The sequence below is a fragment of the Aulostomus chinensis genome, chromosome 6 (genome assembly GCF_037954235.1).
Source record: "Aulostomus chinensis isolate RoL2024-O1b breed Wild chromosome 6, RoL_Achi_v1.0, whole genome shotgun sequence".
NCBI lineage: Eukaryota > Metazoa > Chordata > Actinopteri > Syngnathiformes > Aulostomidae > Aulostomus > Aulostomus chinensis.
In genome coordinates this window covers 22,109,918-22,131,152 of record NC_141325.1, presented here as the reverse complement: position 1 = coordinate 22,131,152, position 21,235 = coordinate 22,109,918, and the positions used below count along the sequence as shown (strand labels likewise).

Sequence of the window (21,235 nt, the reverse complement as noted above, 5' to 3'; positions counted from 1 at the left end):
TATACATTAGCTAGCTTGGTAACGTCGTAGCTGCATTCTTATCAGCCGGTTGGAAGCTAGTTAAGTGTACATCTTACTGTATAAGTTATGAGTTCACTCCAAACACAGCAATTCCAGTAAGCAGAAATTAAAAAATCTGGTTTTGCACCGCACATCGTGATAGCAGATCTCTTGCAGCAGCAAACAATGAGTTACACTTTAATTATTTTTTTAAAAAGCAAGAATGTGTTTGGAGTTCAAACCTTTACATGAGTGGTGTCAAGCTATAGCATAAATCTCAGTAAAGACCTTATTTAACCAAGTACATGTATGCATGACGATAAAGTACATAGTGGAATCAGCACCTGCCCTAAAAACCCAGCATCGGTTGGACTCTATTGTACATATGCACCCTCACTCACAGGGGTTTCCTGAGGAAGTTGTACTGGCACAAGATGGTGATGAGGAAACCAACAAAGCCTTCAATAGTCATGGCAACGAGTCCTCGAGTCACAATATCCCACTCAAATGGAGATTTCATCTTGTCAAACTGACCTGAAGACACATTAAGCGCATATTTTATTAAGAGCATAAACAGGCAGCTTTGCTTCTTCTTTCAGAGAACCCTGGACACATTAGTATAAAATAAATAAATGTGTTATATTGAATGTGTTATATATGTGAATATTTTCATAGAAAAGTTTATTTGTGTGCAAGAGGGTAATATTTTAATTTAAACCCCCCTACTAATTATCTAAGTAGGAAAGAACATAATGATACGATAAGCATATAAGGTTTTCTCATTGTGCATAAAAAAACACTACCCAAGAACAACAAAAGACAAGGGTGACATAAGTAACACATACAAGACAAAACACTGATCATAAAACCCGAACTATGCTGTGTCAGAAAAAAATTGGATATCAGAGAGTCGAGGTGTAAAGCCATATGAAGAGGTAATAATAGTACTAGTAGTAGTAATAATAACAACAACAACAATAATAATAATCCATCCATCCATCCATTTTCTCCCGCTTATCCTGTTAAGGGTTGCAGGGGGGCTGGAGCCTATCCCAGTGGCAATAATAATAATATTATTATAATATATATATATTTACTCTAATAATTATACAGCATGAAGTGGGCAAAGACATGAAAAATAAATAACTAATTACTTAAATAAGCGAATGCATGATGTACAACATTTATAATTTATTCTATGAAGATAGTCTATCAATTTACCATTGCAATTGTTATAGTAGACAACCTTCTTTTATCACGGCTTTACAAATCCTTAAGGCATTGTTATTCAGGCCCGTGCCCGCATCTGTGATCTCCTAACTTACTCTAAGCCTGATCCTGGCACCAGGTCCCCAGGTAGGGCCCCGCTAGTGGTTCCAGAATCTAGAATATGAGTCTTTACTGTTTGGGCTCCACAAGTTTGGTATTCCCTGCCTGGAGAGCTGAAACAGGCAAACTCAGAATTGTTTTGCTTTTTCACATATTTCTGTAATAATTTTATTATAGATTATATTTGCTTCTGATTTTTTGATATTTTTTTTATCTGCTTGTCCTGATCTGGAATTGTATTATTATTAACACATTATCAAACAGCTGCATCATAATATCTGGTAACTTCCATACTATAGGGGCAAAATTCACAGAAGGGGGAACTTATCTCAACCAGGATGCAGAAAAATATGCAGGTAAAAAGGGTTTAAATAGAACATTTTACTGGACAAAGGCAAAGTGGTCATTTTGTTGCCTGAACCAGAACATTTGTTATCTGCAAACTGAAAATAGAAGGAACAAAATCTGAATATCAAGGCGCTCACACACACACACACACACACACACACACACACACACACACACACACACACACACACACACACACACACACACACACACACACACATCCTGCCACATTCTGAAGCTCTAATTGTGGTCACAGGTTTGGTTGAAAAAATGCTTATATTGTTAATATTCAATATCTAATAATCCATGTCACATATTCATGATAATCATTAACATATCATATACATAAAATGGTATTTCAGGCACAATGTGTAAGAAGAATTGACTCTCCCTCCATGCTCTCTGATCTTCAGTTACTGAAGGATTTAGACAAGCTAACATTGTTTAAACAGGTTAGTCTTATACTGTGTGTCCACTTTTTCAACACATAGGGGTGTATTCTCATACCTATTTTGGCATAGTATTCATTGATGTATTCGTTGTAGGCCATTTCCATCAGGCCATGGCCCAGGTTGTAGTTGGGGAAGATGAGGAAACAGGACTTCAGGTAGCTATTGACTTTTTTCAGATCCTGACGACAAGAAAACATCAACTCTTATCACTTCTGCATGTACATGTGCAGTACAGGACATCTGGGAGTTGAAACAGACTGTGGAATGACCTGGTGTCTCAATAAACCAGTAGATAGGAACAAACTCCTCTCTCCACTCTTGACAGTTCATAGTACCAAGAGTTAAACTGACCTTATCATGTTCAAAAAGCTGGAGGAGAAAGGTGGCAACAGTGGCAGTGATGCCAATGAAAAGGTTGATCACGATAAGGAACACGTAAGCTGTACTGGGAACCTCGAACCAGAAGGATGCTGGGTACATGATGGGAGTGATGGACCACCTGGAATAAGCCAGACATTTTAACAAGACTTCATCATGAGCACGGCCTTGGGATATCAGACCCAAAGAAACTATATCCCATCTGCTTGCTTACAATCGCTTGCTACGATCTAAACTGACGCTGGTTGAGAGGCGGGGTAAATCACAGGTCTGACTTGCAGTACAGAGACAACATTAATACCAATTGTAAAATCAGAGTCTCCAATTACACTAACTTGCAGGCATTTGGTGCGCCGGAGGAAGCCGGAGCACTATCAGAGACACCACACAGGCATGGGCTGAACATGTGACCTCATCACAGAAAGGCACAGAACCCAGGGCCTTCTTGCTGTGCAGCAGCAGTAACCCAAACCCTCAAACTACCTCACATGTGGATAAAAAAATATGATAGTGAGCAGAACTCTACTTATGGGATAAGCATATTTTGCCATGAAAATCAAAACAAAAACTTACTTCTCAGTTAAAGGGAAGAAATATTCCCTAAATTGTTAAGTGAATGTTCAGTCCAAAAAAAAATATAAAAATAAGATAATAATATATTCTCTTTTTCATCTGTTGGCATACCATGGAAAATACTTTATCAATCTCCCAAAGGAAAAGATAGAGCCAGAATATAAAGTGTGTCTGAAAGTTTCTGCCTCCACCATACAAGGAAATGTATGGTCAAAAATTAACCACATATTTAGAACTACACATCACAAGCTGGTGTAGGGTCTGACTTCAGAATTATAGCCTAGAAATGAATTTCTTAATCTCTTATGTTTGCCTTCCTAGGTCCGTCCGTTCTGTTTTTTGTTCTTTTGCAGAGTCTCTTTTGCCCTCTATTTTCCCTTTTCTTCCCTCTTTGAACATGACATTTTTCCACTGACGATAAAATAAAAAATTTCTTCTCAACTGTATTTGGTTGGAAGAAGATATTCGGAAACCTGGAAATTCACAAAATGTCTGAAGTAAGCAGCTGAGAGATTAAGCAACAAAAATATGTAAAATAAAATAATATAATCAAGCCTAAACCAGGAAACAGCTTGATCTGCAGTGGTGCTATGACTCACCCATAGAGGAGGAAGAGGGAGAGAACAGCAGGGAAGTTGGTTGGAGAGGTGTAGGCTGGCAGGTCGAACACAAACAGAATAATAACACAACATGTGGCAGGGACCAGGTAGTTGAGCTGGAAAGAGGGGAGGAGATAACACGGACACATATTACACATGAGGGGTTCAGTTTCATCACCTGATTGTACTGGGACTAATCAAGGTTTTTCTTAACTGCATGTAATTGTACTTGTGTGAGAAACTCTACAACTACAATGCAGTCTCTTTGAGAGTTTCAAGTGTCCTCCTCACCATGTCCCATATGTAGTTAGCTAGCCAATACATGACTGGGTCACAGCCACTGACAAACTGCAGATGTTTGGCCTTTGTTGATTTCTCTGCAACCAGGAAAACCACAAAGCTTGCTGGCACAAAGGACATGGCCACGATGATGAAGATGGCAATCACCACATCTGTACCCTGGAGTCTGGAGATACAGAGAGGAGAGGAGAGGAGAGGAGAGGAGAAGAGAAGAGATGAGATGAGATGATATGCTTTTCAGAGAGGAGAGGAGAATTCTAAAAAACTATAGTAATTTTTTAAAACATGGAACAGTGACTAACAAGTAGTCCAAAGAGAGACTGGCACTGGTTCGATTCATTGGGTGGTTTGTTAGTGTGATACCTGGAAAACACACACATGATAATAACGACATTGTTATTCCCAATAACAAACAACTGCTTCTATACTATGTTGTCAATATCAGGCATACTCATGTTGGATCTGATGTTCCATTACCATAAGCAGAAGGGTTGCCCTTGGATGCAGGCAGGTTGGCACGCAGGATGGCATTGTTGAGGACATTCAGATATGTTGGCATACTGTGGTAACCTTTGTTGTTGTACAGAACCTAGACACAGGAGGACTTACTCTTAAAGGTTGGTCATATTTCTTAGCTGCTCAGCAAGTTCAGAGAGTCTTACCTGAGCTGACCTGCGGACCGCTATCTTACGGACCATTGGAGGTATCTTCCTTCCAAAGGATGCTGGAATTGATTTCTGGATGTTGCCTACTGTTAGACCACCATACCTATTACAATCAAAGCCAGAGTATAAATGACATGTTGTAGGAGAGCAAGACAAATGAGATTGAAAAGTGAGCTGGAGTGAGTCTGTTTATGCCTATTTCAGAAAAGAACACTTTCACACCAAAGAACGAGACAACTACCACAGTCTAAATCGAACAGGTGAACTGCAGACCAGGTCTACTGCTAACAGCTGTTTCCTGTGAAATCACACTCTGGGCACCCAAACTCAAGGGACCGCACACTTGAGCGGATAGCTCTCTAATTTGGGTCCTGACAAAGTACGATACAGAATATAGACATTTTCATGTTTTTTCAAGCATTAGAATTTCAAACTTTATGCAAACTTCAATCTGAAGTTGAAAGATAAAATAGAGGTGATTATTTAAAGATAAAATAGAGGTGATTACCGTACATTTTTTAAAAGTCCCCGGGACATTGCAGTTATACAGCATAACACTTCTAATACCAAGGGTGCTTCCAGGTTATATCAGACACTGCACTCTTTAATAAATTTATTTCAATTTTTCATTTTATTCATTTTGAGGCCAAAAATAGTGTTTTGTTTTCAAATTTGTGAATGGAAACTCAAACTGAGTCAAATATAAAATAGTGTACTGTAAATGACAGAACAGTATCAAGGTAATATTTTCTGGTAGTAGTGCACAACCATGAAACCAGCTTTATATGCGGTGAAGAGGCAAATGTTTATCTTTACAGTACCTGTGCAGGCGCAGTCTGTCTGATGTGAAGAGCAGATACTCTGAGATGTTGCGGCCTGTGATGTCCACTAGTATGTCCCCTGTCACCACCTTCATGAGGGGTGGGCGGCCTCCAACCCCGCTGGGACAAGAGAAGCTAGCCCCCTGCATAGAGCAGGTACAACGCACCAGCTCATGGACAGTCAGGGGAAGAGTTGGAGGAGAAGTCACAGGCTCTAAGCAAAGACAAAATCAGATGTTTTTTAACCTAAGTGAAAAGATAAAAGTATGATCACAGGCCTGCATGAGTTTTATTGTTAAAACAGTTGCTGCACATTATTCTGAAAGTCATTCTCGTTTATATTGCCAGGACAACATGGACACCAAAAGTGAATTGCTTTATAAAGAGAAACTACAGAAAAATAGAGCTTTCAGATTGGTGGTGAAATCTGCGCAAAGCGAGGAAGCACAACCCTTGCACACCACTAAGCATGATTCAGTGCATTGCAGAGAATGGGTTTGAAGATGCAGGGCACCGCACACCATGTCTTTGAACTCCATAACCTTGACAAATAGGAACATTTATTGATCAGAAAATTTAAAACTGGGCGGCACGGTGGTGCAGTGTTCAGCACTGTCGCCTCACAGCAAGAAGGTTCTGGGTTCGAGTCCCAGCTCAGGCACGGGATCTTTCTGTGTGGAATTTGCATGTTCTCCCTGTGCCTGCGTGGGTTCTCTCCGGGTTCTCTGGCTTCCTCCCACAGAGCAAAGACATTCAAATGGAGACTAGGCTAATTGAATACTACTAATTGACCGTAGGTATGAATGTGAGTGTGAATGGTTGTTTGTCTATATATCTGGTGACCTGTACAGGGTGTACCCCGCCTCTAGCCCGAAAGCTGATAGGCTCCACCCCTTCCGACCCTTAACAGGATAAGCGGAGGAAAATGGATGGATGCATGGATGGAATTTAAAACTGTGCAGAGCAATAAAACTAATTCTTACAGTGAGTTAAGACTAGGGTCATGAATGAGTCCATTCAAGGGGTGAGATACCACAATTTAAGTCAAAAGGTACCTTTTGAAGTAATTACCTACAATTATTTATGTTTCAAGTTAAAATGAAAATACATTTGTAACTGTGTACTGTGTATTTCAAAAAGTTGAACCCAACAGGCATATGGCACCAGATTGAAGAAGCACACAATCACCGCCCACATGGTGGATCCATAAGACCATGTTTGACCATGAAATTTAAAAGAATTTACCGTATGCATCTGCTATTCAAATGCTGCCGTTCATTCTGGCGAATTACTGTTTCTTCTTTCGTCTTCAAACTTTTTAATATTCATTTACTTCTTAAATAATTCGCATTTGTGTCTTTTTGTCTTGCAGTGTATCTGGCTACTTGTCTGAGATTAACTTCTTAGTTCTTTTATCAATCCTCATAAATTTACCATTAACTGTGGTTGGAGGGCCAACAGTGAAGTTCCACAGTCCATCCTCAAAGTGAGGGTCTGGGTCATCTGAAGGTGCCGGTGAGGGAGGAAGGGGCACAAAGTTGGAGAGGGGGACCCCTTTTGTAAAGGAGTCCAGACACATGGAATCAAAGTAGCGGGCAGCCAGAGTTTTGGAGTCGTTGGCACTGGGATTGAGGCTCTGGGCCAGCTGGTCCAGAGTGCTGTTGAAGGGTGTTTTGAGGACGCAGGTTGCACCCACACCAGAGGGCAGACGAAGGGTATTGGTGATCTTCTGTGGGTTGGCATCAGGGGACAATTTGCTCCTGAGAGGGAATGAAAAAATTCTATGAATTCACTAGTTTTGATTATTAATAGTCACAGTCATTCCTGACATCTTTTATCTGAACGATGATCCCACAGTCTATAGCACACTATTGGTATGAGCACACCAGATAAGAAATATCAGAAGAAAAAAAAACTGTCATGAGACCTGTAATGGGGTCTGTCTTCATTGGCGTAGGGGATAAAGTTGCCTCTAGGCTGGGTGTAGTTATGATACTGAGATGGGGATAAGATCAGTGGCGGTAAGTCTCCTGGAAAACAAGGGCAACAGATCAATCATTCATCTCCTTGAACTTATTTGGTGATTTATAATCATTACAGCTTGGCATGTTTGCTAACTCACATTTCTAACTATTACAAATTAGCATTTTGTCAAGATGTAGCAAAGGTGGATCAGGAGTATCAAATTTAATTTGCCATTGTAAATGATTCTTTTTAGTCCCAACCCAGTCAGATACGATTTTTGGTTGTTGAATGTTTGAGATTCATTGATGAGTCTGACACTGGAAAGCTGAAAATTCTGATCTTCAACAGTGGTCCTACAGATGTGACTTTTGATATCACAGTAGTTTGGAAACCAGTCCCGGTCCAAAATTTAGCAGACATACAGCAGACATGATGTGAAACCTGAAGTCTCCAGACCACAAACACCCAGAGTGAACTATACAGAGTAGCAGGAGACGTTTTGTATTCAAGTGATCTGTAAGTGATGAATATTATATGAAGTTGGCACCTTTTGTAGAAATTTCAGCCAACAATGTGGTTGAACTTGAAAGTGGTGCTAAACTCTTTTGAATGGTTGGTCAAATATGATAATAATGCAATCATTTACCACTGAACAGTCTCCACTAGTCCACTGAACAGCTAAAGAACGACCTGAGCTTTAGCATCTGTCATCCTCTATACCATCGACTGCATGCGATTTAGAATCTCACCGATCTCAGGCACTGATAAAGCTACAGTCATGGCCACGCAAACAAAGAAGGCAGGTAGGAGGATCTGAGAGAAGAGGCCCTTGGTGTTTCTTTTGGCACAGTGGAACCTCTTGATAATGAGGCCGTGGAACTGGCTCAGTTTTAACCACCAACCCTCAAGCTTGTAGCTGCCCTGCCCCTCCAGCACCCCTGGTTCTGGGGATGGGGGGTTCTCTGCTTCCCCTGTAGGAACACAAAACATTCAGTGGTAACAGGTTGAAAAAAAATACACGTATAGAGTAGAAGCTTCATTTTAAGTCTGTCTTATCAATATATATACCGTACAATAAAATGAGGTTCATTCTAACAAGGATGTTGGATCACAAATATTATGAAGCCCCTGATAGGCCAGGCACCAGGTCCACTCCTCTGGATGGTTTCTCCTATCTATTCTTTCACTATTATTAGGCTTATGTGTAAAAATCAACTCACAATATTGTTCTGCTGCCTTACATGGCCCCTGATACAAGGAAATGCCTATTTGAATAAGTTAAAAACCTTTGTGTTTTTCTTGGAAAAAGTTCTGTGTAATTTCTCTCATTTTAGGATGCCTTTGGCCAACCCTGGTATCAGGTGAGAAAATAAGACAGATCCTCGCCATCTAGGCTATTTTCTTCCATAAGAACAGCATCTACATCCACCAAATGAGGCCACTTCAGTTATATCCAAGGGGAAAATTCATATGTTTTGTATGAGAGAGTACAGTAATGTCCACACAGTTAGCAAATCTGTAAACTGTGAATGCATTTGTAAATGTAGAGTAGATTTGCGTGTGTCTTGTATTTTTCCAACTTAAACAGCAGGGTATTGCAATATCTTTTTTTTATATAATAAAGTTTTACAATCGTCATATCATTAGTGGGTTTCTAGTTCAGTTTTAATATAAACAAATGAATGACCTAAAAAGTCATCATCTTTGTTGCCTTACCCATCAAACTTGCTGAGTCAGGACCTTGGCCACTGGTGAAGAGTGAACAGTAATCTCCATAGATGTCTGCATATAGCCCCTCCTCATCTCCCCGGACTGAGCCAATGGATGAGGAGGATTTCAGAGAAGACTGGCTCTGGCTCAGCTCGGAGCACATCACCAAATTACTCAACTCCATCTCTGGCTTCTCACTTTCCACCGATGGTCCAGTCTCACTCTGCAGTCCCCCAAGGCAACCTGAGCCCACTGAGGATTTTCCCACTGAGCTGCCACCTGGAGAACTCTTCATGTCTGCCCAGCAACAGAGAGAGAAGATACATGGAGGGAAGGAGAGGCAAAATGGCCATGAATGCATATTACATAATCTCTAAATGAAAAAAACAACAGAAAACACAACCGTACACTGATTATTGCACAATATTTGGTTCTCAAAAATGTGTGTTCCAGTTCATACACAAATACCAAGCAATGTGTAAAACCAAGGTGGCTGACAGTTGAGAAAACTGTTGTTATTTAGTGTCGCACTTTTGCTGAGCATTACGTGTTCCTTTGTTCAGTATAGAATTTTCTTCTGCACTGCACTTAGTTGAGAGATCTCTAATGACTAATTTAGTTGAAGCACAAACTTGGACATCCTTGTAGGTCATGGTTTGAGATTTGGACATCTAAACTACATATTTATAGTGACCTCTGTGGTGAAATAGCACTTCTTTTTCACCACCTATTTAACAGAGGGTTTTGTGAAGGGCTGACAAAGAGAAGAAAAACTGGTCTGAGGTGGTTAAATCAGTAACAGAGGTGATCTCAATGTCTAATGCAAGGTTAGTCCAGTGAGTGACTTGTGGGACATGAATAGGTAAGAGTGTGGGAATAAATTGCCAGGAAGCGAGGGTTCTTGTCCAGACTGTTAGTCACCTGAGTCCCTGCAGTGTTTATATCCTAAAATGTATCTCTGATGATGAGAGTGGTTGCATGAACACCTGGTGAAGGTGCAGCCTGTGTTGGAGTGGAGGAGGGAGTAGAAGATGAGTCCCACTGGGTGCTGGAGCAGCTCTTTTTCACCAACGAATCAACACTGAGACTTTTTTGTAAAGTGATCAGATGTGCTTGTTTCTGGTGTGTTTTTAAAAGCTAAGTCATGCTAAATTTGTGCAGATAGTACTATCAGTGTGGATTCTGTCATTTCAATTAATTGAAACTTTTCAAGCAATGAGATCTTTATTTGACTGTCCATGAGCTGTTGTGTTTTATCAATAGACTGCTGCCAAACTAAACTGTCCAATAATGATAATAAATATTCTTATTAATATCAATATTACCTTGCAGTATTATCTATTTTTTTTCTTTACATTCTTGACCTCATGATCAACTTTGTGCAGCCATCTAGTGGTCATTCTGCATATGTTCACTGAACTTTTGCTTGCGTACCTTATATTAAATCCCATAAAAAATGTTATGGAGATGATCAATCAAGGTCTTACCTGCATCACTGTTCTCCAGAGACTGGTCCTCCTCAGACACTTTGAGAAAGACCTCCTCCAGAGTGGTGTCCATCACACCAAAGCTTGTCAGGGCAAGACTGTCCAGGCTCTGCTCTAATGCCTGCAGGAACCCATAAGAGGCAACATCAAATGGCTGCACGGTGGAGTCATTAAAAACACTAGGTGGTGTATGTGTATACCTGGAAGAGCCTCTCAAAACAGCCTTTCTTAACAGCCTCAGACGGCAGGACGTAGGATAGTTCAGTGTTGGAATCAGACACCAGCAGGCAGGATGCCACAAACTGCCGAATGAATTGGGTGACCTGAGCCTCTGAGCAAGGTGACAGAGAAGAGGATGGAGATGGAGACGAAGAGGGCTGCACCTGGCTGCCCTGGCCTGAAGAATGAAAGGTCAACCATGATAATGATGATGCAAATGGAGCATCTCATACAGACATCAAATCATATCTTGTGTATACGATGCTGACACAAAAAATAGAGCTTTGTTCACATGGTTGAAGATGCAGCTGGACACTGTGTACAATTTTGAAGTATTGCTTTCACAGTATTGTTAAATTATGTGGCTCCTTGAAAATGTACCTGTGCTCTACAGAACATTTACAGCAGGGGTGTCAAAACCGGCAGCCACACGGCCCTTTACTGGATCAGTTTGACACCTGTGATTTACAGGCTTTCTTATGATGGCAAAACAATGTTTCATTGTATGCAAATAAAATATCATTGAATGGAATTGATTTTTTAATTTTCCTGTGCTGCTAAATCATTTCTATTCACCCCCATTTTTGGGGGTTTGCAACCAGAAATCTAGAAGTTTATGTCAGTGTTAAGAAAAATGTGCAGGGGAAACTATACACCCATGTATGTAGACTCGCCTGGGCCTTCACTCTGCTTTTTGACCAGTGTCAGTTTGTATCCGTCTCCATAGGTGCTCTTGAGGAAGAGCGGTGAGCCGCAGCACTTGAGCTTTCCATGCGAGATTATGGCAATGCGATCTCCCAGCAGATCTGCCTCATCCATGTGGTGGGTGGACAACAGAATAGTACGTCCTGTGGTGGAGGTCAACACATAAACACACACGGTTGCAATTACCAGAATCCTGAAAGGAATCATAATGTGGAAAAGTCTATGTAAATTTTGAATCACAGTTGTGATTTGCAGCTCATAAAACGAATCAACAAAGACATTGAACATATTGATGTTGATCCTTTTTCATGGTCTTTTGTTTCAGTTTTTGTCGGAGACTGAGAGAATTAGCAATGACATAATAGGAGAGAAATTCTGTTGTCTAGTGAGTGATGTACCTACACCTACACTGCTCTAATAAAGGAAATGTTAGTATTGGATTATGTAGAAACGGGAGGAACAGTTTGTGCTGGGGTGCAGTGTGTGGAGTCCTGCTGTAACAGAGTGGATGATGTCACATGGTTGGCAGTTTAGTAGAGGAGATATGTAACCAGCAACAACTCTGTAGATAGAGCATGCAGTGTGAAGGTAATCTCAGAGTTAGCAGCTCTATGACTGGACTGCAGAAACTTCACTTAATGGTGTTTTCAATTTAAAGTATTAGGTCTGCTGCTGCTTCTTTTCCTCCTGATATCAGATTTGTTGCTGTCTACCTGAACCATCTTACAGCAGTTGATGGCAGTGATGGGGTCTGGAGTCGCTTCCTGTGGCTGTGTCTGTGAAACAAGCACTACACTTAAACATTCCCTCCAGTTCATCATCAGCTCAACAAGCAATCTCAGTTTTAATCGTAACCGGTAATAAGGGGGCACCACTCCTCTTCCTTATTAGTATATTTTGTTTTGACTGCACAAGATGTTGACAAATGGGTCTATAGGAATTGACTTGCATTTAGAGCAAGACTCAAGGAGCTACGGGAAGCGGCTTTTGGCACTTCCATGTTGGTCTCATTTGTTATAGACCCACCTCTCTTCTCTTGTCTTTTATTTCTTTTTCCATCACTTTCTAACATTGAAAACAACTGACTCTCTGGTTGAGAATGATTATACTACACATCCGACCTTGGACAGTATTTGGTAGAACATAAAGGAAGGGCGTAAAGCTGTTGTATCCAGGCTCCACTTACCCTGTTTGTACTTGAGGATGAGGTCCCAGATGGCCCTACGAGCATAGGGGTCCACCCCTGCTGTGGGTTCATCCAGGATGACAGCCCTGGAACCACCGATGAAGGCAATGGCCACAGAAAGCTTCCTTTTCATCCCTCCAGACAACGTCTGTACCAAGCTGTGACGCTTGTTGGATAACTCCAGGTCAGCAATCATCCTGGACACACACCAGATATAGCAGAATCTTTCTAACTGTTAAGTGAATTAAACTTTCCCTACCAGTGCCTACTTCTGTTGTTTTACTTATAATGGACTGAATTTATCATTGTAAAAAAAAAATATCATTTTTTCATGCAGCAGCATCCACCTCCAGAACGGAAGAAACATTTGCAGGTACTGTATTTGGAACTTCAGGACTTTGACAAGTCTTGGGATGTGATTTGATGCTGTCTGTTAAAGACGACTGAGTGTTGTACTGACTTTTCCATCTCCTTGCGTATGTCTTCTTCAGCCATGCCTTTGAGTCTGGAGTAGAGCCACAGATGCTCCTCCACACTCAGTCTGTCGAACAGAACATTGTGCTGTGGACACATTCCCAGATTTTGGCGAATACGCTCCATCTCAGTGCGAATGTCATGACCATATATGGTTGCAGAGCCAGAAGTTGGCGGGAACAAGCCTGTCAGGATGGACCTGTGACATTAATGAAGGCTGTCAGAAATCGCAAAAACTGTGATTGTAACCTCCTGTCAGCTGACAGCAGTGAAAACATGCTTTCATAGGCCACACTAGTAGTAGGCTACATGCTGGTAGTAAAGCTAAATCAGACTAAACTTTGGTCCTCAAGAGGAATTATTTAGATTCACGTAGGCTAGTAAAAGTAAGAATTTAGATAATAGATGCCATTAACTATTGTACTAATTGTATACCGTATTCAATCATTCCTTTAGCTTAAAACATGATGTCTATTCCACAATTATATGAGGACTTCATATGAGCATTCGTAAGTGGAAACAGATTCAGTTTGATCATGTCAGGAAGCAAATATCAGAAATTGGTGTTGAATGCAAATAAAATCAAAGATAAAAATGGTCATTGTTGACATTCCCATGTCAATACATATGCGCGCGCGCGCACGCACACACACACACACACACACACACACTTCTCCCTCACATGGTCGTGGTCTTGCCAGCGCCATTGTGGCCCAGAAAAGAGACAACCTGGTTTTCATGGAGGTTTAGGCTCAGTTTGTCAAGGGCAAGTTTGCTGCCAGTCTTGTAGACCTTGGTCAGTTTGTCTATACACACCACCAGTGGTAGGTGGCTTGGCTCCTCCTCCATTCCTCGCATATCCTCTGGAGACGTAGAGACAAAAGAGAGAATTAGGTAGTGAGTAGTGGGAGATCACTTCGAACGAAGACTAGAGAATTCACCCCTGTGTCCAAATGAAAAAAACACATCAACGGACAGATTTCTCATCTGAACTATTCACTAGCACATACTGTACAGCTTCATGCCATTCAACTCACATAAATAATAATGAAAGATTGTTACTCTACAGAAAGATAGATTTAGTTTACAAGTCAAGGTGTTAAAATATTTGTCACCTTCACATTTGTCTCCACCCTAATTGAATCGAGGTGAATGAAATTAAGTTTGCCATGCTCTCTGTTGCCCTCTTACTTTCGATCATCCACAGACCTTACTATGACTTATTTCATTAATCCAAGGGACAAAAACTCCTTTGTTGATTATCTACAGTAGTGGGGACAGTTTCAGAATTTAATGTTGTGAGCACCATGTTCATTAGATGTCACACTGTTTCCCTACTTCTAGTTTTTGTGCTCAGCTATACTAACTGGCTGATAGCTGTAACTTCATATACAGACTGTGAGTGAGTGGTATTGATCTTCTGATCTCAGAGAGAAATGGAAATACTGTAAGTGTAATTTACATAGTGTTTGGCTCACAAAAATGTATTACACAAAAATATAAAGCAAGAATGAAAACCTAAATTTTTTTCCATTATTTTTCTTTAACTCTCTGGAATCCAACAACAGAGTAATTACCATCAGAAGAGAAAAAGGTATTTTGACTTAAATCAAACAAATTTGATGAAAAAATGACAATCTGGTCCACAAACTGCCACGAATGATCCCACCAGAGCTCCGCTGGTCCATGGCACAAGCCTGGTCCTCCTCCATCAAACTCAGCCTTGTCGTCCCACCATCACACCATGGCCAATCCCACGTCTCAACACGGCCACTGCCTGACCAGTAGGATCTCTGCAGGGGGAAGTACCAGGGGCGGGGCAGGCCGTACATACCTATAAAGCAAGCGCACAGTTGATCTAATCCGTGTCAAACTTCAAGTGAAACTTGGGGAGGACAGTGGTGACTGAGATAATGATTCCTACCTGGATGCACAGCCTCTATGTACCAGGTGAGAACACCGTACACCACAGCATCGATAATAAGCATCATCATGGAAAGACCCAGGTTAAAGTCATCACCTTCTACCGGTGATCTGCTGATAGTCCGCCACTGGATGCCTACGCCTGCCACCTCATACAGGGCAAAATACTTTGAGCCCAGGCCGAAGGCCGTGGTGGACATTAGAGACTGGAGAAGAAAAGGGATTTATTCATTGTATACATACTGCCTCTCAGTGGCAACATATGGAGCACAATATTTTGTGCAAATGTGGCCATATAGTCAACTGCAGGGTGGAAGAGAAGAGACATGTTCTTACGGCAATGCACTTCTCAAAGGCAGTAATCTTATCATGGGCCACCTCCTCCCTGATGGCCACATACATGTAGGGCACATAACTGAGGAAGTAGATGATTCCTCCACAGGCTGATGCCAGCTTAGCTTTAGAGTAGATCACTGAAACAAGAAAACTGGGGAACAAACAGAAGTTAAATTAAAAACTTTTCATTACATCTCATATTTCCAGGGGTCATGCTTAAATGTAGAACCTGAGAACATCTGCCCCTACAATTATTTAAAATATAATTATTACCTTATGATATTGTGTGATCTCATTACTTCAAGAAAACGGGATTTGATATCACGTACTAATGAGCATATTAACTTGTTCTTATAAAAAAATCATTCTTCATCCTTTGTTTATGCGTGAGTATATATTCAGTAGCATATGAGTGGCATACCAGCAAATGCATTGATAAAAGTCCTGGGTAACAGTCACTTGATGTCTGCAGACTATGTGGAAAAGCTGTTACCTAATTAATAATAATTAGTAATCCTAATTACCTTTCTATCAGTGCTGTTTCTGTGGCCCTAGCATGAAATCTGAATAGATGTTGTGCTGCTAACAGGTAACACAGTGGTTATTTTTATGGTCATTTCATACAGGCTGGCTTGCACTCAGCTTATATTGCGAACAGCGTTAACAACTTTCATCAACCACATCAACAAAGGCAAGTTGCTTTCCAGTTAAGAGCTTTGAATGGATTAACCATTGGAGGTTATTTTGTAAGATCCCCAATGTTAAATGTTACACTGTACAGTACATGTTTATTTAATAAACCACTAACCAATACTCAACTAAAGAATTCCTAATTCTGATAATAAAGAAAGATTAACAATAGAAGTGTAATGCAAAAAAGAACAGGACAGAGCCATTTTCTCACCACTAGACAAACTGAGATAATTATCTTGTGATCTGAAAATAACAGTATAAATATATTTGAAAAATGTTGCGGTTCCCAGCTTCCACACTTGACAGTCTCTAATGAAAATTTTCCTGTTCAAGAGGTTGTAGGTCTAGGTGAAGAAGCAGTGGGTGTGTCAGGCATTAAATAAAATTGTGCACATTTTTATCAATTTAGCAATAATGTACCCTTTTTTGTTGGAGCTTTATTCTTCTTTTGATGCTCTGACTAGTCTCACTGACTGAGGCGCTCCAGATAGTGTGAACTGAAAGAGGACTGAGACCCATTAGAGCTCAAGTGGACCAGAGAGAGAAATAAGTCCTTTTTCAAATGAACTGAAAATGTGAGTACGAAAAACTTTTCTATTGGTCCTCTTTTAGGTCAACTTGGAGAGGACAAAGTTCTGCTCTCTTGTAGAGGACTATATTTTAAAACAGCCTCAGTTTCTTCAGATGATTACTTTAGTTTTCAACATGCAATTTTTCTGTTTTGGTTCAGTCCCAACAACCTGCTCTCTAGCAGCAAGCAGCTTTTTTTTTCAGTAAACATGCTCTAAAAACCACTGTAAACTACCAGTCCAGCACTATATAACAATCAGACACAGTTAGTGACTAGCTAGCAAACAGAGTAGCGTATTTAGCATCTTAAAAATACAGATATTTACACATACAAACAAGAATAATATGTGACATGATTGCCAATGATGGCTAACATGTATCATCTAATAGAAAAAGTTCACACTTACCAGAACATGATGGTGGCCACAGCGTAGATAGTGAGGAAGAGCCAGATGATGAAGGGGTCGCTGTGGAGCAGTACCCGGCCATACTTAAGGATGGCTGTCAGAGCGGTGACAGAGATGGACAGCTGGACGAAGCCAGTGATGAACCATGCCACCCAATGAACTATGCTGTTCAGACCCATCACCTTCATCACCTGAGGAAGAGCATCATGGTGAAATGTCCAAATTTGTAGGTACATTTTACTACATCCTCTAAAACAACCGATACAATGTTTATTCCTTAAGTGTTAGAAGATGTTTCTACTGAACAAAACCAAGTAACAGCTTACAGGATCCCTCCAGATGTTATATATCACACTGATATAAAGTGGAGGGACTTTTGTCAAATTAATTTGAGTATAAATAAAGAAAGGTGCAGATTCAAATCCTGATGGAATTAAAAGTCCAAAAACACCTGCTCCTGGATGACTTATGATATCATGGGTGCCTTTCAGCTTAACATGTTCTCTGCATTGATGGGTTCTCTCTAGCTTCCTCTACAGACCAAAAATGTGCCAGTTCAATTAACTGTAGAGTCCAAATTGCCTGAAGGTTTGTATCAGCAGATTCAAGTAATAGGATTTTGACCCTCTCCAGGACAAGCAGCATAGATAATGAATGAAGTCTTGTCACCAGTCTGAACCTCCAGACTGATGACAGATGTACAGTACAGTATGATCTAATCAGTCTAACCTCTTTGAGTCGGTGCTCCTTCTCAGCCACAATATGCTGAATCATCATGGCTACTGAGTAAACCCAGGAGATCACCATGCACAGAGGCATCATGTGCTCAATGACAAACAAAAAACTGAAAAAAAATCAGCAACAGAATAACAATTAACATAAAGAATATTGTAAAAACATTTGAATCATCAGTGGGATGATAACGTGTTACCGCCATGCTCAACACCTTGACTTGAATATGTCAAGTCTGTGTGAGAAAACATTTCTTACTCATCTCTGGTGTAACATGGGTAAGGGAACATCTGCACATAATTCCCAGGTTCCACCACATCATGGCCCACAAACGTGTTGATGATGGCTCTCTCTATCATATCTGAGACACAAATAAATAATATTGTTCAGCTCATGTTTTAGAAAAAAAGAGAGGGGGTTAAAAAAAATACAAAACTGGAAAGAATGAGGAGAAGTGATATGAAACTCTCTTTGCCTCCCACACCTCTCATTGCTGGCAGTTGGATTCTCTCCAGCACTTCCAGGGATGCTTAGAAAAAAGTCTGTCTATGACATCATACCACTCTGAATGGCCAGCATCACTTATATTCATTACTTACTAATGACAATTTTACACAGGATTGAGAAGGTTTAGCAATATGCTAACATACTGCGGAAACAGCCACAACAACTACACATTTAACAAAACAGAAGGAACGCATGAGAAATGCAGGAAGAGAGTGTGAGGCAGTGTAGGGATGTGACCCCTAACTAAGTGATGTACACAAGAGACCACCGTGGAGCTGAAGGTCCTTGTACTCCACACAACTGAACAGACAGGATACTTCATAGCTTATGAGTTGTTGTTTTTTTTCTCTCCCAAAGAATCTTACATAAGACAGACAGGCAAAATGATTATCTATAAAAAAGATGTGAATCTTAGCTTGACTTGAATCAAGACCCGTGATATAGACTTACACAACGAGCAAAACAATATAAATAATTTCTTACAAATGATATCAACAACACACACATCCGGTCAAGAACTATAAGTCTTACAGCTGGTGAATAAGAAAATAACAGTAAATGTTTCTAAGAGCAGATAAAATGTTTATCATTAAATGCAGATGCACAGCACGGTAGCTGTATGAAATATGGTCATGCATATCTATACTTAAACGCTTCCCCTACACACAGCTATATAGCCCTCAACACATGATTTTTTTAATTTAATGATTAAAATAAATGCCTCCTTTTACCAGGCATTTGGAGACAGCAGGTCAATATTGTGGGTGATAAATTAACACAAAACAAAGCATCTCTGTGACACTGTAGTAAAAGGGATCAATAGGAGTGAAGTTGGCAATGTGGGAAAACATTGGCCCAAAACAAAGATAGAGCTTTGCTGCGCTGTAGACTTACAGGTCAGTCTAACTCATAGACCGAGGACAATCCTCCAGGTGTTGTGGGTGGAAACTGTTTTGGGGTTTGAGTCTTTAAGGTGGCTCTTTAAGTTGAAGTGGAAAATGTTGATGTTTGTGGGAAAACGTATTCATCCATTTAAAACAAACACGTTTTATTGGAACATGATTCATCTGCCCGGTTGGAATGCTGCCCTCTTCTTGTTACAAAGAGATGTCTCTTTTGTTTCACCACGGAGGACAATGAGAAGTGAGGGGTCATTAGCCTGCCCTGTACAAAATGTAAGAGCCATGGGTTTGTTAGTGCCCATTTTTGCCACCGTTCAAGCAACTACTTGGCATTCAGAAATCCCCAAACTCTGGTAAGTGAAGAGCTCCAGTATTGCAGGACAACATGCTAATTCCCATACATGAATGCTAAATGTATGAGTAAAACAGTGTCCTGCCAGCTTGTGTGCACAATGGTGAATCAACATCCTGTCTGATAAGCTACTCTGCTCTCTGTTTCATGAATAAGAGATGACTTGCAGTAAGAAAGTGCTCCTACTGTCCACTTCACCAAAATAAATCCTTTACTTTAAAGGAAAGCATTTGACATCAGCGTCTGGCTCCCCTTTAGGACTGTGTGTGATGCTTATTTATGCATAAGACATAGGGAAAAATCTTTTGTTTAGTTCCAACAATAGCAGTGGTGCAATATAGATCATATAAAAATGTACATTACATATCAAATTCATCAAGCCTGCATTATAAATATAGCCTAAAGTGTAGCATTTCAGCCACATACCTTGGATCCAAACAAAACCATAGAGGAAATAGAATCTCCCCCCTGTATTGGGCCCGGGACGCCAGTATGCTCGACGGATCTCATTGGTCTTCTCAGTGAAGCTGGAGTTTTGTCTAATTTTGTAAAGGACGTGGGGGGGCAGAGAGCCATCGCTGTTAGTCTGGAAAATCACACCTATGAAGAAATGAGCGAAGATTGAGTCAATGTGGTGGTCAACAAGAAGCTTGCACACATCTCTGTGGAACCTTGGCCAATTCTTAATCGAGAGAAGTCCAAGAATACAAAGCTTCAACAAGGTTGAAATATCGATGGACAGATGTTTTTGTTTATGAGGTATTTGACATCCCTGACTGTAAAGATATGGGCCGCCATTTTAGGACCTGTCCAGGTCAGGTGTCATTCTTTCTGACTCATAGGACACTGACATCATTGAAATTGAGCAAATGCAGAACAACATTTCAGCTTTTTCTTAAAATGAGGTTGTCAGGTGTGTTGTTGGCACATTCCTATGCTGATGCAGCTGCATTTGCACCACTGACAAACAAATACCAGCTCGAGAGCCCTGTTTATTGTGCAAGTTTCTTTAGGTCACCCATTTATATCAAAATTCAACCATTCAAAACCTGAGTCCAACACATAGTTCAAAAAGGTTGTCTTTTGTCTCTGAATTAACTATAGGCACAAGTACAATGGCATTCTCTATTTCCTTTAAAGCTAATGCCCAGATTCTGGTGTATTCCTATTTAAATGACAGATTCACAAAATTGAAAAAAGAAAAATTATGCAGGCAAAACAATATTTTTGTACTTTTTCTTTCAGTCTCAAACATTTTCTAAGCTCCCAGGTGAGTTTCTGCTGTAGTCTAAAGTTTACAGATCTGCTGCCTCAGTGCCATATGATATTTGTACTTACTTATTTGTACTTACTTTACTACACACATGGAAACAGTAACTGTTGGAGCCACAGTCTATTTTTGTTCTATTGTCTTTCGCCTCATCCTATTCAGTGTTAAGATGTTACACATGTGCCTTTATAAAATTCTACATTGGGCACACCATTTACCCCATAAATGCATGAGGAAATCTTAACATGATGATAATCAGGGGTGCAGAGCAGGAACGAACTTCTTGACCATGTCATTGTGTTGCCATGTGTGTTTGTGCTCCAACCTAAAGG

The 21,235-nt window shown here is 40.4% G+C and overlaps 1 protein-coding gene across 1 annotated transcript in view; it reads right to left on the bottom strand.

Annotated features, from left to right (window-relative positions):
* The window catches only part of abca2 (ATP-binding cassette, sub-family A (ABC1), member 2), a 70,960-nt gene that overhangs the window by 7,463 nt on the left and 42,262 nt on the right, over nucleotides 1-21,235 (bottom strand). Inside the window, exons 13-38 of the mRNA XM_086207024.1 lie at nucleotides 20,060-20,233; nucleotides 18,131-18,233; nucleotides 17,870-17,984; nucleotides 17,141-17,331; nucleotides 15,471-15,621; nucleotides 15,136-15,340; nucleotides 14,881-15,045; nucleotides 13,894-14,074; nucleotides 13,198-13,410; nucleotides 12,738-12,934; nucleotides 11,521-11,694; nucleotides 10,828-11,024; nucleotides 10,628-10,748; nucleotides 9,147-9,437; nucleotides 8,180-8,401; nucleotides 7,393-7,495; nucleotides 6,900-7,225; nucleotides 5,466-5,679; nucleotides 4,642-4,747; nucleotides 4,457-4,568; nucleotides 4,282-4,342; nucleotides 3,971-4,145; nucleotides 3,680-3,795; nucleotides 2,481-2,628; nucleotides 2,185-2,308; nucleotides 402-534 (exon numbers count right to left, since the gene is read on the bottom strand). Of these exons, the coding sequence (XP_086063150.1) occupies nucleotides 402-534; nucleotides 2,185-2,308; nucleotides 2,481-2,628; nucleotides 3,680-3,795; nucleotides 3,971-4,145; nucleotides 4,282-4,342; nucleotides 4,457-4,568; nucleotides 4,642-4,747; nucleotides 5,466-5,679; nucleotides 6,900-7,225; nucleotides 7,393-7,495; nucleotides 8,180-8,401; nucleotides 9,147-9,437; nucleotides 10,628-10,748; nucleotides 10,828-11,024; nucleotides 11,521-11,694; nucleotides 12,738-12,934; nucleotides 13,198-13,410; nucleotides 13,894-14,074; nucleotides 14,881-15,045; nucleotides 15,136-15,340; nucleotides 15,471-15,621; nucleotides 17,141-17,331; nucleotides 17,870-17,984; nucleotides 18,131-18,233; nucleotides 20,060-20,233 (4,318 nt within the window). The remainder of the gene's footprint in view (nucleotides 1-401; nucleotides 535-2,184; nucleotides 2,309-2,480; nucleotides 2,629-3,679; nucleotides 3,796-3,970; nucleotides 4,146-4,281; nucleotides 4,343-4,456; nucleotides 4,569-4,641; nucleotides 4,748-5,465; nucleotides 5,680-6,899; nucleotides 7,226-7,392; nucleotides 7,496-8,179; nucleotides 8,402-9,146; nucleotides 9,438-10,627; nucleotides 10,749-10,827; nucleotides 11,025-11,520; nucleotides 11,695-12,737; nucleotides 12,935-13,197; nucleotides 13,411-13,893; nucleotides 14,075-14,880; nucleotides 15,046-15,135; nucleotides 15,341-15,470; nucleotides 15,622-17,140; nucleotides 17,332-17,869; nucleotides 17,985-18,130; nucleotides 18,234-20,059; nucleotides 20,234-21,235) is intronic.